A 14,261-nucleotide genomic window follows, 5' to 3' on the forward strand; every position below is an offset into this window, starting at 1 on the left:
AACACTTTCATAAGCACCCATCTATTTGCATTTTTCAGGTCATTTATGATATTCTCAGAGTACTGCTAAACACTGTCTGCATTGATTTTGGGTTTAGCCTCCTTGCTACCATTTGGCTAGATGCTAAGAGAGGAGCTATTGACCAGGGGCTACATGAAAATGGCAGAGCCTCAGGTATCCCTTTCAGGGGCGTCTATTGCCTATTGTGTGTGGGGCCCTGTGTGTGTCTTCGGAGGGACAATTCACACAACAGACACCACCTCTGTCTTTCTGGAGCTTGAGGTTGAACGGAAGGGTCAGAGAGTCATGTAGCAATGTGAGCTGTCATAACGGGGGCAGTGTGGATATTTGTCATTAAGCAACCCTTATTAGCCTGCCTGGGATGGACAGTCTGAATCCCAAAGCAGGAATGAGTATATGGATTGAAAAAGCGAAAGCGAGGGGCCAAGGGAGAAGGGAATACAGGCGGAGCTATGGTGAGGGGCAGGGATAGGAAGGCCTGCAAAATTAAGGAGTATGAGCACCTCAAATCTCTTGACTCTGCTTTTAGACAGGCATGGCATTATTGTGTTTCTGTGAAAGTGGATGAGTATTTGGGTGGTCTAAGATTCCTAAGAGACTTCATTATTTCATGGGGCCTTGGGGGAGGTGAATCAGCAGAGGGAAATAGGGGGGATTTGAGGTGTTACTCATGATGTGCTTGGAGGTGCAAGGTGATCTCCTGGCATGGGGATCCCCTGCCTTTGTGTTCCCAGTGTGAAAGGTCCTCTCCCTCACCTTCCCCGCCTCTGGCCGCCGCCATCTTCTCCTTCTTTTCCTCCTTTGCATTCCCATTCTTCTCCTTTTCTTCTTCTTCTTCTTCCTCCTCCTCCCCCTCCTCCTCCTCCTCCTCCTCCTCCTCCTCCTCCTCCTCCTCTTCCTAATCCTGGGGCTTAAACTCGGGGCCTGGGTGCTATTCCTGAGCCTTTGTATTTAAGATTAGTACTTTACCACTTGAGTCACAGCTCCATTTCCAGCTTTTGTTTTGATAGTTATGATTGAAGACACAAGTCTCATGGACTTTCCTGCCTGGTCTGGCTTTGAACTGTGATTCTCAGATCTCAGCCTCCTAAGTATCTAGGACTACAGGTATGAGCCACCAGTGCCAGGCTTTCACGTCCTTCTTGATGCAGGTTCTCTTGTTCTTCACCTCCTTCCCCAGCTCTGTCTTAGGCATTACATAAAGGCAGGGACTCCTGCCCAAGGAACCTCATTGTCAAAGTTGTTCAAAGTCTGCTGTGTGTGGCAGATGGCCACTGCCATTCACAGGCTGTGTTTTGAAACTGCATCTGCTTTCCCACATTCCTGACATTGCACAGAACATTCATAAGAAATGTTTGCTTCAAAACTGGCACAGGGATTGTGGCGTGGAGAAGTATAGCTTTCTATTATCTGACCTAATGATGTACCCAGACAGCATGAGTGTGGGGCTATAGGTGCGCCCCTTAGTGCCTGCTGGATGACTTCCAAAGTTGAGGCCCTGAGTGTGTCAGAACCTGAAATGACTTCTGGTGGCTTCTTAAGATTTCTCCTCCCAGCTTTGGTGACCAGCCCGCCACAAGTGCATCTTCCTTTGTGATTGTCAATCAGGCCTGGATGCTGAACAGTCCTGGACTTGGGACCAAGCACTTCCTCTGAGATTTACCTAGCATTTTCATGGTAGAACTCTATTATTCTTGGTTAGAAGATATAGATTCCTGTTTTTGAACTCAGGGCCTGAGCTCTGTCTCTTAGCTTTTTCTCTCAAGGCTGGTGCTCTACCACTGGAGCTACAGCTTCACTTTGAGCATTTGGGTGGTTAACGAGACAAAAGTCTCATAGACTTTTCTGCCTGGGCTGGCTTTGAACAGCATTTCTCAGATCTCTGTTTCCTTAGTAGCTACGATTATAGGGGTAGGCCAGGGGTGCCTGACAAATTTCTCCTTTTTTGGGTGCCAGTCCTGTGACTTGATTTCAAGGTCTGAGCACTGTCCCTAAGCTTTTGTGCTCAAGGCTAGCACTCAACCATTTGAGCCATACTTCCTTTTCTAGCATTTTGGTGGTAAATTGGAAATAAGAGTCTCATGGACTTTCCTTCCTGGGCTGGCTTTGAACTGTGATCCTCAGATCTCAGCTTACAGCATGAGCCATCAGTGCCCTTTCTGCCTATTTCTAATAAATTAAAAGTATGTCTGTGTAATTTGTCAACTATTTGCCTGAGTCCTCTGACTTAATGATAACCTTCTCCTTTTTAGTACCAGTCGATTCAGTTCAGCCAACAACTGTAGAGCACATAGTATATTCTGAGCTCCTGGCAAGGCAGTGAGGATGCATGTATTTCTCATAATGAAATTTTGGCTCTTAAAGGGAGAGGTCATGATCTCCACTGGGAAACAGGATGGCTAGTTTGGAGCTTTGCTGGGGGAGTCAGTTTGATAGAGAGACCCCCTTTTTTTTTTTTTTTTACCGTTCTGGTTTGAATGACCTAGGGAAAATGGTTTGTACACTTTCTATGTCCATGTTCCAATGTGCTAGACCAGCACTGGACTGTTCCATTGGAAGCTTCGCAGGGGAGTCAGTGAGATGCTCATGAAGAGCCACTGGTCTGTTTGAGATGAGCGCTTGTTCTTGGAAGGAGGCAGCATTCCAGGGTCCTGAGCCTGAGCTGGTAGCTGGGCTGTATGAATTAGAGCCTGGGCAGCTCTGTTGGATATTGACCCCTCCCATTCTCTTCCTTCTCTTTACAGCCTGTGACCTCATGACCCAGGGGATTTTGGCCTTGGTGACATCCACTGGTTGTGCCTCCGCCAATGCCTTGCAATCCCTTACAGATGCCATGCACATCCCACACCTCTTCGTTCAACGCAACCCTGGGGGGTCACCACGCACCGCCTGTCATCTGAACCCCAGCCCCGATGGTGAGGCCTACACGTTGGCTTCGAGACCCCCTGTCCGCCTCAATGATGTCATGCTCAGGTTGGTGACAGAGTTGCGCTGGCAGAAGTTCGTCATGTTCTACGACAGCGAGTATGGTGAGTGGGGAGTGAGTGGAGGCTGCTTTTGGGGGCTCAGGTATAGGGGAGGCTGGGTATTCAGAAACTCAAAACAGGCATTACTAGAAAGCTGGCAAAGCTCGGGTCAGTGGTTGGTAGTCCAAGCTGAATGGGCCTCAGGATTGTAGGGCCCAACCTTGAATTTTGTGAGTGGGAGAAGAGCTGAAAAACCGGATCCCTAGACAGGCACTAATGTTGCCTAGCAACAGCACCTTATCATGACAGCTGAAGTTTGAATCATCTTAGAATTTTCAATAAAATATTAATAAACTATTGGCAGAGATCCGAAGAGCCGCATCTAGGCAGCGGCGGGGGCTGCCAGTTTAGGCTTACCTATGCCAGATGTTTGCCTGGCCTTCTTGACTCCTTGTCTCTCTTCACTTCTATCTAATCTCAGCCTCAAAGTCTCAGGCTGGGACAAAGGTCGAGGAAGAGATGCCTCAAGGATCACAAGGCCAGCCTGGGTTTGTGGGGCTTAGAGCACCATGAATGATTGGACATGGCTTTTTTGAAAACCTCTCATAAGAAAACAAGCATAATTTACTTGTAGAAAAAAAAAAAACACATAAAATGGGCTTTGGAGAAATGGTTTCATGTTGGCTGCAGATTGCTCTGTATAGATAAATCAGCCTGAGTGCTAAGATAAAATAGTCTCTACATTTTGCATTTAAAAAGTTGCTTGGAAGCCAGGTGCTGGTGGCTCATGCTTGTAATCCTAGCTACTCAGGAGACAGAGATCTGAGAATCATGGTTTGAAGCCAGTTGGAACAGGAAAGTTGGTGAGACTTTTACTTCCAATTAAAATACAAAAAGTGCCGGAAGTGGTGCTGTGGATCAAATGGTAGAGCATAAAAGCTTCAAGACAGCACCTAGGCCCTAAGCTCAAGCCCCAGGACTGGCACACATGCTTAAAAAGTTACTTGGAGATGATTGAGAATCACATGCAATTAGAAAAAATAAGGCAGAGAATTCCCATGTGCCCTTCATGCCAGCTTTCCAAGGGCAGCGTCTTGCCTGAATGTTGTACAGTCCTATGAGCAGGATTTGGCCTGGGCACAGCCCATAGATCTTATTCATAGTTTACTACATAGCAGGCACTGGTTTGTATGGGTTTATGTCCATGCAGTTTTATCACAGGTACAGATTCATACGACCACCAGTGAAGATCCAGAGGAGTTCTTACTTAGGCATGTCTCCATTGCCCCTTTATAGCCACAGCTACTTGATTGCCTGGTAATGGCGAGGGGTGGGGGGTGGGGGTGGGGGTGGGGGGAAGATATCGGAGAGGGTCAGCAAATCCATGGCTGGGGCTGGAGTGGAATGGACAATCTTTTGCAAGTCTTATTTTGTCTCCTGGTGAAATAACTACTTTGCCAAGAACGTAACTAAGAAAAGAACGCAACATATGTTTGCATTTGCCTAAATACTCTGCTTCTCTAAGACTGAGGTGCTGTTCTCAGCTCCTGAGCAAATATGCAGCTTGAAGCCTTCCAGGAAGAATTGAAAGAGCAAACACTTACTGTGCTGAAATAATGACGAGATAGCGATGGGTCCAGGGGGCCTGAGGCTCCTGGAAATTGACTGAACTCTGTCAAGGACCTGGCCTTTCCCTCCGCTAAATCACAGGATCTTTGAGAGGAATCAGAGACTTTAGAACAGCCAGGAGGCACCACAGGGATTGCTCTGGGGCCAAGCCTTCCTCTGAGATCTCTTTGGGATGGTGGCTCAAGTCCAGTGTGTTCTAATTCTGGGTCCTGTGGATGTTGGGCACTGCCAGGGGTGGAGAATGCTGTTGTCCAGTGTGTATAGGCCCTCCCTACCTTGCTTTTCCCAGGTGTCATTGCTTTCCATCTGCTCTGGCTCACAAGCCACCTTCTGGTCCCTGGGAGGCTCAGGGGGGTCCAGTCACAGATGGTCAGCTCCCCAGCCTGCCTTCCCTTCCTTGTCTGGCTTCTGTGACTCCTGCTAACAGAGTGACACTTGGTGGCGCTTGTCCAGACCCTGTTTTCTTCTTCTTTGATTTATTTTATATTGTTATTATAAGTTGATATACAGAAGGGTTATGGTTACATAAGTCAGATAAAGAGTACATTTCTTTTTGGATGGTGTCACCCCTTCCCTCACTGTCTCCCAGTTTTTCCCTGCTGTCTCCACCCATATGTTGTATAGTTCATTTTCAACATAGTGTGTAGTGAGTATCACTGCTGCATTGGAGAACCCTTTGGTTCTCCATTTCTGTGCTCCCTTATCCTCCCCAAAGACAGATAAACACACAGAAAGGCAAAAAAGCAAAGAAAATGAAAACAGCTATAAGGAAAAAGAAAACCTTGTTTCTATTTCTTGGAGTTCATTTTGATAAATATTATTTTGTATGATCAGAGGTACAGAGGCATTGAGCCGTTGGGTTCCTCCCTTAAAAGCATCCTCCTTTGGTCTCACCTTGTGTGAATGCCTAGAGTCCCGTATAATTTATCATGCCCCGGTGTGTTTTAGATCTAGCTTCGGCATATGAGAGCAAAGTTGTGCTGTTTGTCTCTCTGAGCTTGGCTTACCTCACTTGACATGATTTGTTCTGGGTCCACCCATTTGTTTTCTTCTTCTTCTACCTCTCACCCCTCCACTCTCCTCAGGAAGGCACCCTGGTTCCCACTTCTCCTGGGGTCTCACTCACTGTCCTGTGCTCAGCTTGTGTGGCTTATTCTGTCTTTGAGGGGCACTAGACTCCCTCGTCAAGCGATCAGCCCCCAGGAGAGCCACCCGCATCTCTCCACTGTGTATCTCTGCTGTCCAGCACAGGGACTGGCACCAACGAGTTCTAAGCATGGTCACCTATGTGAATGAACCAACTCACAGATGAGGAGATGGGAGTTTCCACACAAATTTTTCACCAAAGACAAAGGAGAGACAATAAGAAAGATGAGGGTGCAGGACAATCTGACCTCTGAGTCAGGAACACAATTCATCCAGCAGACATGCTGTCCGGCCTTATCTCTTCTTCTCGCTCACCCAAACTTCTAAGCCAGCCATAAAGATGTCTCTTATGTTCCAACCTGTACGGCTTTGCTACCTGCAGTGGAGGGTGGGGTTGAACTTGGTTTTTAGCCAGATTATTCTTTATTTGATTCCCAGAGTGGAGGACTTGTAGTTTTCATCTGGTGGATCCTTGTGGGTCATTTATTTGAGAGATCATCATGCTGTCAGAGGCCATGTAGGGACTCAGCAAGATAAAGTGCTGTGGTTGCTCTGGTCATCTGTGGTAAAAGAAGGGCTGACAGTGACCCGCCATGCTTGTCTATTCTGACCAGAGCAGGGTAGGGGTGGAGGTGAAGGGAGCGTCATAGAGCCACCCTATCTAGTGAGAAGTCTGTGTGAGACTTAGTGCACCTACTGTGCTGTCCAGGGTTCTGTGGCACTTAGCTTTACTCTCTGAAGGCCAGATCTCTTTTATTGTTCTCGGTATTGGACCTTTTGCCTTTGTTTACCTGGTCATTGGCCTATCTTGACAATAAGTGTTCATCCCAAAGCATTCTCTGGAAAGATTGCACTGCCATGACACTCACTGCTGATCCTAGCTTGTCCCCTCCTGCCCAGCCCAGCTTAGCCTCCATCCTGATTTCCAGCCTGCCTTCCCATTCATATTGAAGGCTGCTTCCTGGGCATGGCTGCAGCTATGTATTCTCGGCTAAAGGTGGATTCCTACTCCCTCCCCCCATACAGCTGAGTTCTTTAGGGATCTCTACCTCTCTCAACCACAGCTGCTCTAGCTGCAGACTGGCCAATTAAAAAGCAAATTGAGTATAAAGACTGATTTATTCCTCCCGAAGTCAAACAGGAGTGGTTTGGAGATGTAGTGAGTTTTGTGGATTCTGATCTTGGAGGTGTTTGTACATAAGCATGTTAGGTCATTTAAGTTGCCCAGTGGCTGCAGAAGCAAGATTATTGCTACATTTTTATACACGAGGAATGTGGAGTGCTGGGAGATTCTTTCTGACTTTAAGACACCCTACTTATTGATTGTGGGGATTGCAAGGCACTAGGTTCTCTTTTCTGTTTCTAGACAAAGTTGATGCCAGGGAGCAGGGAGGGAGGTTTAGCATGGACACCCTGGGCCTGAGGCTGATGGTCAGACCACAGATAATCCTTCCTTTGTGGGCTGAGGCTCAACTCCTCCACATTTGTCTCACTTGAAAATCTAGATATGTCTTGCTCTGGTGGCAGAGAGATGTGCTAAAGTCTGACCATTGCATGTTGCAACAATCCCTTCAGGGTATGCTGTTGGGAGGTGTGGTACACCTTTAAGAGGCAGGGCCTAGTGGGAGAATCTTAGGTCACTGGGGAAGTACCTCTGAAGGGGATGGCAGGACTCTGTTCTCTTAGTTTCAAGCTCTCTGATCTTCTGCTTTGTGATGTGAGTGGTTTGCTCCATCCTGTATCCCCACCATAACCAGCTACACCTGCCAGAGGCCCAAAGCAGCCCAGCTTCCCGATCTTGGACTTGAACTACTAGAACTGTGAACCTGAATCAACCTTTCTCTTTCATGTTCAGTGAACTCAGGTACTTCATGATAGTGCCAGGAGGCTGACTAATAAAGGGTGAGAGAGGAGTTTGTATGTATATGGTTTACACAACTATGAGATGTGCCATTTGGTAAAATTCCATGGAAAATACTTGTATGCTTGTTGTGACAGCAAAAGGGAAAATAAGAGAAACTGACATCTGGGCTAGAAAATCTGTAACATGAAAATACCAAAAGTTTGGATCAAACAGAACAGAGAACTTTCGGTCTGCCACTTCAAATGCTGGTGTGTGTGTGTGTGTGTGTGTGTGTGTGTGCGCGTGTGTGTGTGTGTGCACGCATGCATGTGGCGTGCCTGTATGTATGCATGTTTGGGGGTGGGTGCTAGTAGCTGTAATCACAATTTTCCTCTTCAGAGTAAATTTGGATGTGGGTTGTAGTGGTGTTGGGATATTGAATATCATTGGCTCATTCATGAAAAATAAAAAAGTACTCACGGAGGCTGAGTACTGGTGAATCATGCCTAGAATGTGCTCAGTAGGCTGTGATCTGAGGATCGAAGTTTGAAGCCTGCCTGTGAGACTCATATCTCCAAGTAGATAGCAAAATGCTGGAAGTGGAGCTGTGGCTCAAGTGGAGGTGTGCAAAGCCATAGCGCAAAGCTGAGTGAGAGTGTGAGGCCCTGAATACTGGCGTGCACACACAAAAGTGCTCCTGGAACCCTTAGCAGGCACCATGTATTTCACCAGGCCCCATTTTAAACAGAGAAACAGAGACGTGGACCAGCTTTGCTAAAGTTGCACAAGGCGAATCAGAAGTCAGGGTCCAAGGTCCTTTTTCTTTATAGCGCTGACAGGGTGCACAACACCCAACCCATGTGGCCTCTCCTCCAGTCAGCATCCTGTGATGGTGGGGACCTGGCATTCTGCAGAAACAAAGCCAGGTACCTGCATTAGTAGCCTCTGTTTATTTGTGCTCATTGATAAATTATTGTTTTTACATTATTATTATTATTTTATCTTATTATTATGATTGGCAGTACCAGGGTTTGAACTCGGGGCTTTGGGCTTGCTAAGCAGGCACTCTACCACTTGAATCATGACTCCAGCCCTCTTTGATTTAGATTCATTTCAGATAGGGTCTCACTTTTTGCCTGAGATCAGCCTAAGACTGTGATCCTCCTTCTTACACATTCTGAGTAGCTGGGATTACAGATATGCATTGCCATATCTGGACCTAAAATGAGGGTTTTTTAAAATAGAAAGTTATTTGTGGTTGCAAAGCATCAACAAAAAAGAAGAAAATTAGTGTCTAGAATTCACAGATCTGGTTAATAAATATAAAAGAGCCCCTATGTATTTCATACCCATCTTTTCTTCCCCCACCAAGGGAGGCTTAGCCACTATTTAGACTTTATGCTATCTGGTCCCTAAGTTGACCTGATAGTCATGGATCCTCAGATACACATGGCTTAATTGTTGTGTTTGTGAATCTTCTGTGTGTGGATAATACTTCCACACACTTCTGGGATTGCTTTTCTGGCTCAATGTTAGGCTTTTGAGCTGAGCGACAGAGAGAGCTTGGTGCCAGTGCTCTTAGATGTGGGTTGCTGTTCTTACGCTGAGTTGGGGCTGAGTACTGCTCCAACCTCCAGCAGGTGTGGCAGCCGCTCAGGGGGCCTCTGGTGAGCGTGGCACCTTCTCAGCTGGACAGCCGTCTTGGTTTTCATGGTGAATATCCTCCGTATAGGCATTGCCCCCTCCCCAGCACCTTCCTGCAGTGTTTCTCCCAGAAGTAGAGGACCAGAGCTGGCCAGTTCTGCTTGTCCTCATTATTGAGTTCACTCTGTACAGCAGGCCAGAGGACCCCATGCTCGCTAAGAACACACACCGTATCATTACGGCCTTAGTGTAAATTGAAGTAATAAATACTTTTGCCAGACAAAGTGAACAAGTGAGTTTAATTGCTAGGAAACCTACAGAAGAAGTTTGACAATAACTTTACCCAGACGAGTGTTTGGGGCTTTGTTCTTCAATCTAATTACAAAGCAACTGTACTTTAGAGCACATTAATTGTAGTGTTCACTGGAAGATTCAAGTTCATTAGCTCTGGGTTTCTCTCACCCCTCCATCAAGTTCAAGAGTGTGTCTAGGGATGGGAGGCGATGCCAGCTAGAGGCAGGGCGAGTGCAGAGGGGCGAGGCTGGTAGGCAGGGCGGGCACAGGGGGGTGAGGCCTGGCAGGCAGGTGAGTGCAGAACGGTGAGGCTGGGCTGGCTTCTGATGCATCCCCCTGTGTGGCTGTGCTCTGCATCTTTTGCTTTTTTCTCTTTCCTTAATAAGCCCCTCTAATATGGAGGTGACTCTGCTGACATCCTCTGTTGCTGGTCCCCTTTCTCCTCAGCTCTTCTCAGACCTATCAGAGGGAGCAAGAAGAGGTTATAGGATCGATTTATCTATCTGTCTGTCTATCTATGTGTCTGTGTGTGTGTATCTCATCTCTGTCTCAGTCTCTATATATTATATTTCCTTGTGAATCCAATCACCACTGGAGCTTACTTCTCTTATATATACGCACAAATATAACACATATGTATATACATATGTATGTATATATACTATATACATGTATATGTTTTATATATATATGTATACACACATATATCCATATATGTCCCAGGGTTTTTTTTTTTTGTGCCAGTTCTGGGCCTGGATGTTGTCCCTGAGCATTTATACACAAGGCTAACACTCTACCACTTGAACTACAACTTCACTTTTGCCTTTTTAGTGGTTAATTAGACATAAAGAGTTTCACAGACTTTCCTGGCCAAGCTGGCATTGAACTGAGTGAGATCCTCTGATCTCATTCTCCTGAGTAGCTAGGATTTTAGGTGTGAACCCCCTGGTGCCCACTGTGAGATGTTTTTGTTTGTTTGTTTGTTTTGAAACAGGATCTCACTATGTCATACAGGCTGGCCTCAAACTTGCAATCTTCCTGCCTCAGTCTTCTGAGTGCTAGGATTATAGGAGTGCCCCACACTACCTGGCTTTTGTTATTAAATACTAGAATTCCATTAAGGACCTAGCTATGATGTGACCCTATGTTACATTCAAGTTCATGTTCCACTGCTTGCCGCGTCTGTCTGGCTTTGGTTGTGCTGCTCTTTGAGGTGGGTAGCAGAACCTGTAGGCTGTCTAGCTTTTAGCACAGTAGTGAAGGCAGGAGCCTTCTATTCAAAGAGTTTTCTTGTTACAGAAGGATTCTAATGTGATTGGTCAAGGACTATGGGAAGCCCTGAGGCTTGAACTCAGGGCCTCATGCTCTTGCTCAGCTTGCTTGTTCATGACTAGTACTCTACTATTTGAGCCATGACTCCAGTTTGTCATTTGCTGATTAATTGGAGATGGAGACTTGAGGACTTTTCTGCACCCAGGTTGGCTTCAAATCATGACCCTCAAGAGCTCAGCCTCCTGGTATGATTCTAGGTGCGGGCTACCAGTGCATAGCTAGATGTTTTCTTGTGAATCCGAAGGTCTTCAATGACCACTGGAGCCTCTTACTCCTCCACAGGAGTAACAGAGATAGTCCTTCAGTTGGACTTCCATTTTCTACCCATAGGCACCTCCTATACTCATCCTGCTCAATCTCTCCCCACTAGATCCTTGCTGCTCTGAACATTCCAGGCTTAGTCTTGGCCTCAGGACCTTTGCATTAGTTGTTCCATCTACACAGGACATTTATTTATGCAGAGAGAGGCAGCTGATTCCCACCTTGAGGGACTGACTACCTTTCCTTTTGGCACTCTTTTCTCTTTCATTTTTTCACTGTATTCCTATTTATTCAGTTTTTTTTGATGTCCATCTTTCCCTAGTGAAAATGTGGATTGCTTGTAGTTTATTTTAAAAAATATCTTTTTTAAAGCTGCTTTTTAAAATTTGGGGCTTGAACTCAGGACCTGGGTGTTGTCTGTGAGCTCTTTTGCTCAAGACTAGTACTCTACTACTTGAGCCACAGCTTTACTTCTGGCGTTTCAGTGGTTAATTGGAGATAAGAATCTCATGGATTTTTCTGCCTGGGCTGTCTTTGAACTATGATCCTCAGATTTTAACTTTGTGAGTAGCTAGGATTACAGGTGTGAACATGGGTGTTTGGCTTTTTTAGCTTTTTCAATCAGTGCATATTTATGGGATGCCCTGAGACACGCCGACACATGTTATGATGTACAGTGATCAGATCAGGGTGGTTGGCAGCGCTCTTACCTCAGACAGGCCCCTTCTTTGTGATGGGCATATCAAAAGCCTGTCTACTAGCTATTTTGAAATCTATATTTAAAGTATTTCCAACTACAGCCATGCTATCGTGTTAAACAACATTAGAAGCCATTGTTCCAATCCAGCTGCACCAGGCAGGTTTTATTTTACTTTGTTGAATGATGCTGAATTTGTAAAATTTAGAACTCAGAAGGTGCTCATTAAATATGTGATGAGTGAATGAATGAATTCATGTTTTCAAGCTGGTTCATCACCCATTATTCTGCCAGGAAGGTTTCTTTTGAATGGGTGGTGGGGAAGGCTGGGGATCGGACCTGGGGCCTTGCACATGCCAGACAAGGGATCTACCACTGAGCTAAACCCAAGCCCAGGTGTTTGTTTCTTGAATTGGGATTTATAAGTGCAATCTCTGCCCTTGGTGGATGCTGAAGGGTATGTGAGAGCCAAGCCTGGCTTCTTCACTTCCTGCAGAGAACTCCGAGTATGTCAGAATCAGAGCTGGATGGTGTATGAACATAGCTAGCCCCCGTCACATTCCCCCAGGGAGGGGTGAACATAGAGCCCTGTTGAAATCACAGCATCATAACAGCAAGGCTGCCAAGTTAGGGCTGCTGTGTCCGGATACCATGGGAGGATTTGCCAAGCACTCTCTCTACTCTCTCTGATCTTTGTTTTCCCATTTTTGTAGTGGGGATAATAAAACCACCTTCCTCAGAGCATTCTTGTGAGGCCGAAATGAAATGAAATGATGGATTTGAGAGTGGAAAGAGCTCCCTGTGGTTGGAAGACACAGGTTTCTCATTTTCTTGCAGACCATCAGTACCCAGGACAGCACTGGGCACTGAGCCTGAGGTTCACGTGTGCCACTGAACTGGACTGGCTGGGTGGCCTGCAGCCCCACCTTTGTCCCTGCAGACAGTGGGTTCTGAATTGCAGGAAGGTCGCTCAGGAAGAGGAAAACCATGTATAATGTCAGATCCTAGATGGGCTCCAAGTAGCTTACACCTGTAATCCTAGCTACTCAGGAGGCTGAAATCTAAGGATCAGAGTTCAAAGTCAACCAAGCAGGAAAGTCTGTGAGACTCATCGCCAATTAACTGCGCCAATTAACCACCGAAAAGCTGGAGGTAGAGTTGTGCATGCTCGCGTACACACACACACACACACACACACACACACACACACACACACACACACACACACACACACACACACACACACACACACACACACAGAGCCAGGGCCTGAATAGCAGGCTTCATTGGAGAGATTGGGGACTTAGAGCCAAGAGGGGAGGGGATGGAAGACACCCATCGAATGGAAAAGAACTGCAGTGACCCCTTTGGGCCCAGGCAACTTGATGATGGAATGGGGTGGGCTCAGTGGCCCATTCCCTGTTCCTGTGGTAGTGTCTCCTGCTTTCGACATAAACCATGTGTGATAACACCATCAAGGTTTGTCCTGGGCTGAGGTCCTTCCTGTCTAGTCAGGATGCTGAATAACAGAAGCTTGTTGATTTTTTTTTTTTTTGTGCCAATCCTGGGACTTGAACTCAGGGCCTGGGTGCTGTCCCTGAGCTTTTTTTTTTTTTTTTTGGCTCAGGTTTGGTACTCTCCCACTTGAGCCACAACTCCACTTCTGGCTTTTTGGTAATTAAGTGGAGATAAGAGTCTCACAGACTTTGAACTGCGATCCTCAAGATCTCAGCCTCCTGAGTACTAGGCGTGAACCACTGGCTCTCAGCTGATTCTCATTTGCGTGGTGTTGGCAGTGGCTTCTCTTCTTCATGTGGAGGCTTTGGTAGGGGTACCCATGGGCCTGAGACCCAGAAGAGAGGGTCCACCCCAGGCTGTGCTATTTTCTATATGGGTAGCATTATGACTTCTCTACAGTCCTCTGTATGTTCAATTCCATTCTGAAGATTGTCCTACAATCCACCTGGCTATGGCTTGGGTCTCACCTATGTCTGCTTGGCCTCCCAATGACTGTACCAGACATGGGCTTCAGCGGGGCTCTGCAGGGCCTGGGAAGCCTGTGTGAACCCCAGGGGAAGAGTCCAGCTGAGTCCTGATAAGGCCCAGAGGGGAAGACAGGGTAAGGTACTGGAAAGCTTAGAGGGGCTGCCATGGGTTCCTAGGGTGATAGGAAAAGTGGAAGGGGAGATTGCTTTGTTTTTTGGCTTTGAAATAATAATAATAATAATTATTATTATTATTCTGGCCCTGGGGCTTGAACTCAGGGCCTGTGTTCTTTCTGTTCCTGAGCTTTTTTTGCCCAAGGCTAGTGCTCTACCACTTGACCCACAGCTTGACTTTCATCTTTTTGGTGGTTGAATGGAGACAAGAGAGATTTTTCTCAGGGACTTTTCTGTCTGAGCTGGCTTTGAATGGTGATTCTCCCATC

At 46.5% G+C, this 14,261-nt stretch overlaps 1 protein-coding gene across 1 annotated transcript in view; it reads left to right on the forward strand.

The window, feature by feature from the left end:
- Positions 1-14,261, forward strand: part of Grid1 (glutamate ionotropic receptor delta type subunit 1) — a 751,350-nt gene that overhangs the window by 139,669 nt on the left and 597,420 nt on the right. The window contains exon 3 of the mRNA XM_042690370.1: positions 2,766-3,050. Coding sequence (XP_042546304.1) covers positions 2,766-3,050 — 285 coding nt within the window. The remainder of the gene's footprint in view (positions 1-2,765; positions 3,051-14,261) is intronic.

This window comes from Dipodomys spectabilis, unplaced genomic scaffold (genome assembly GCF_019054845.1).
Source record: "Dipodomys spectabilis isolate Male_0828 unplaced genomic scaffold, ASM1905484v1 ptg000136l, whole genome shotgun sequence".
Taxonomy (NCBI): Eukaryota; Metazoa; Chordata; class Mammalia; order Rodentia; family Heteromyidae; genus Dipodomys; species Dipodomys spectabilis.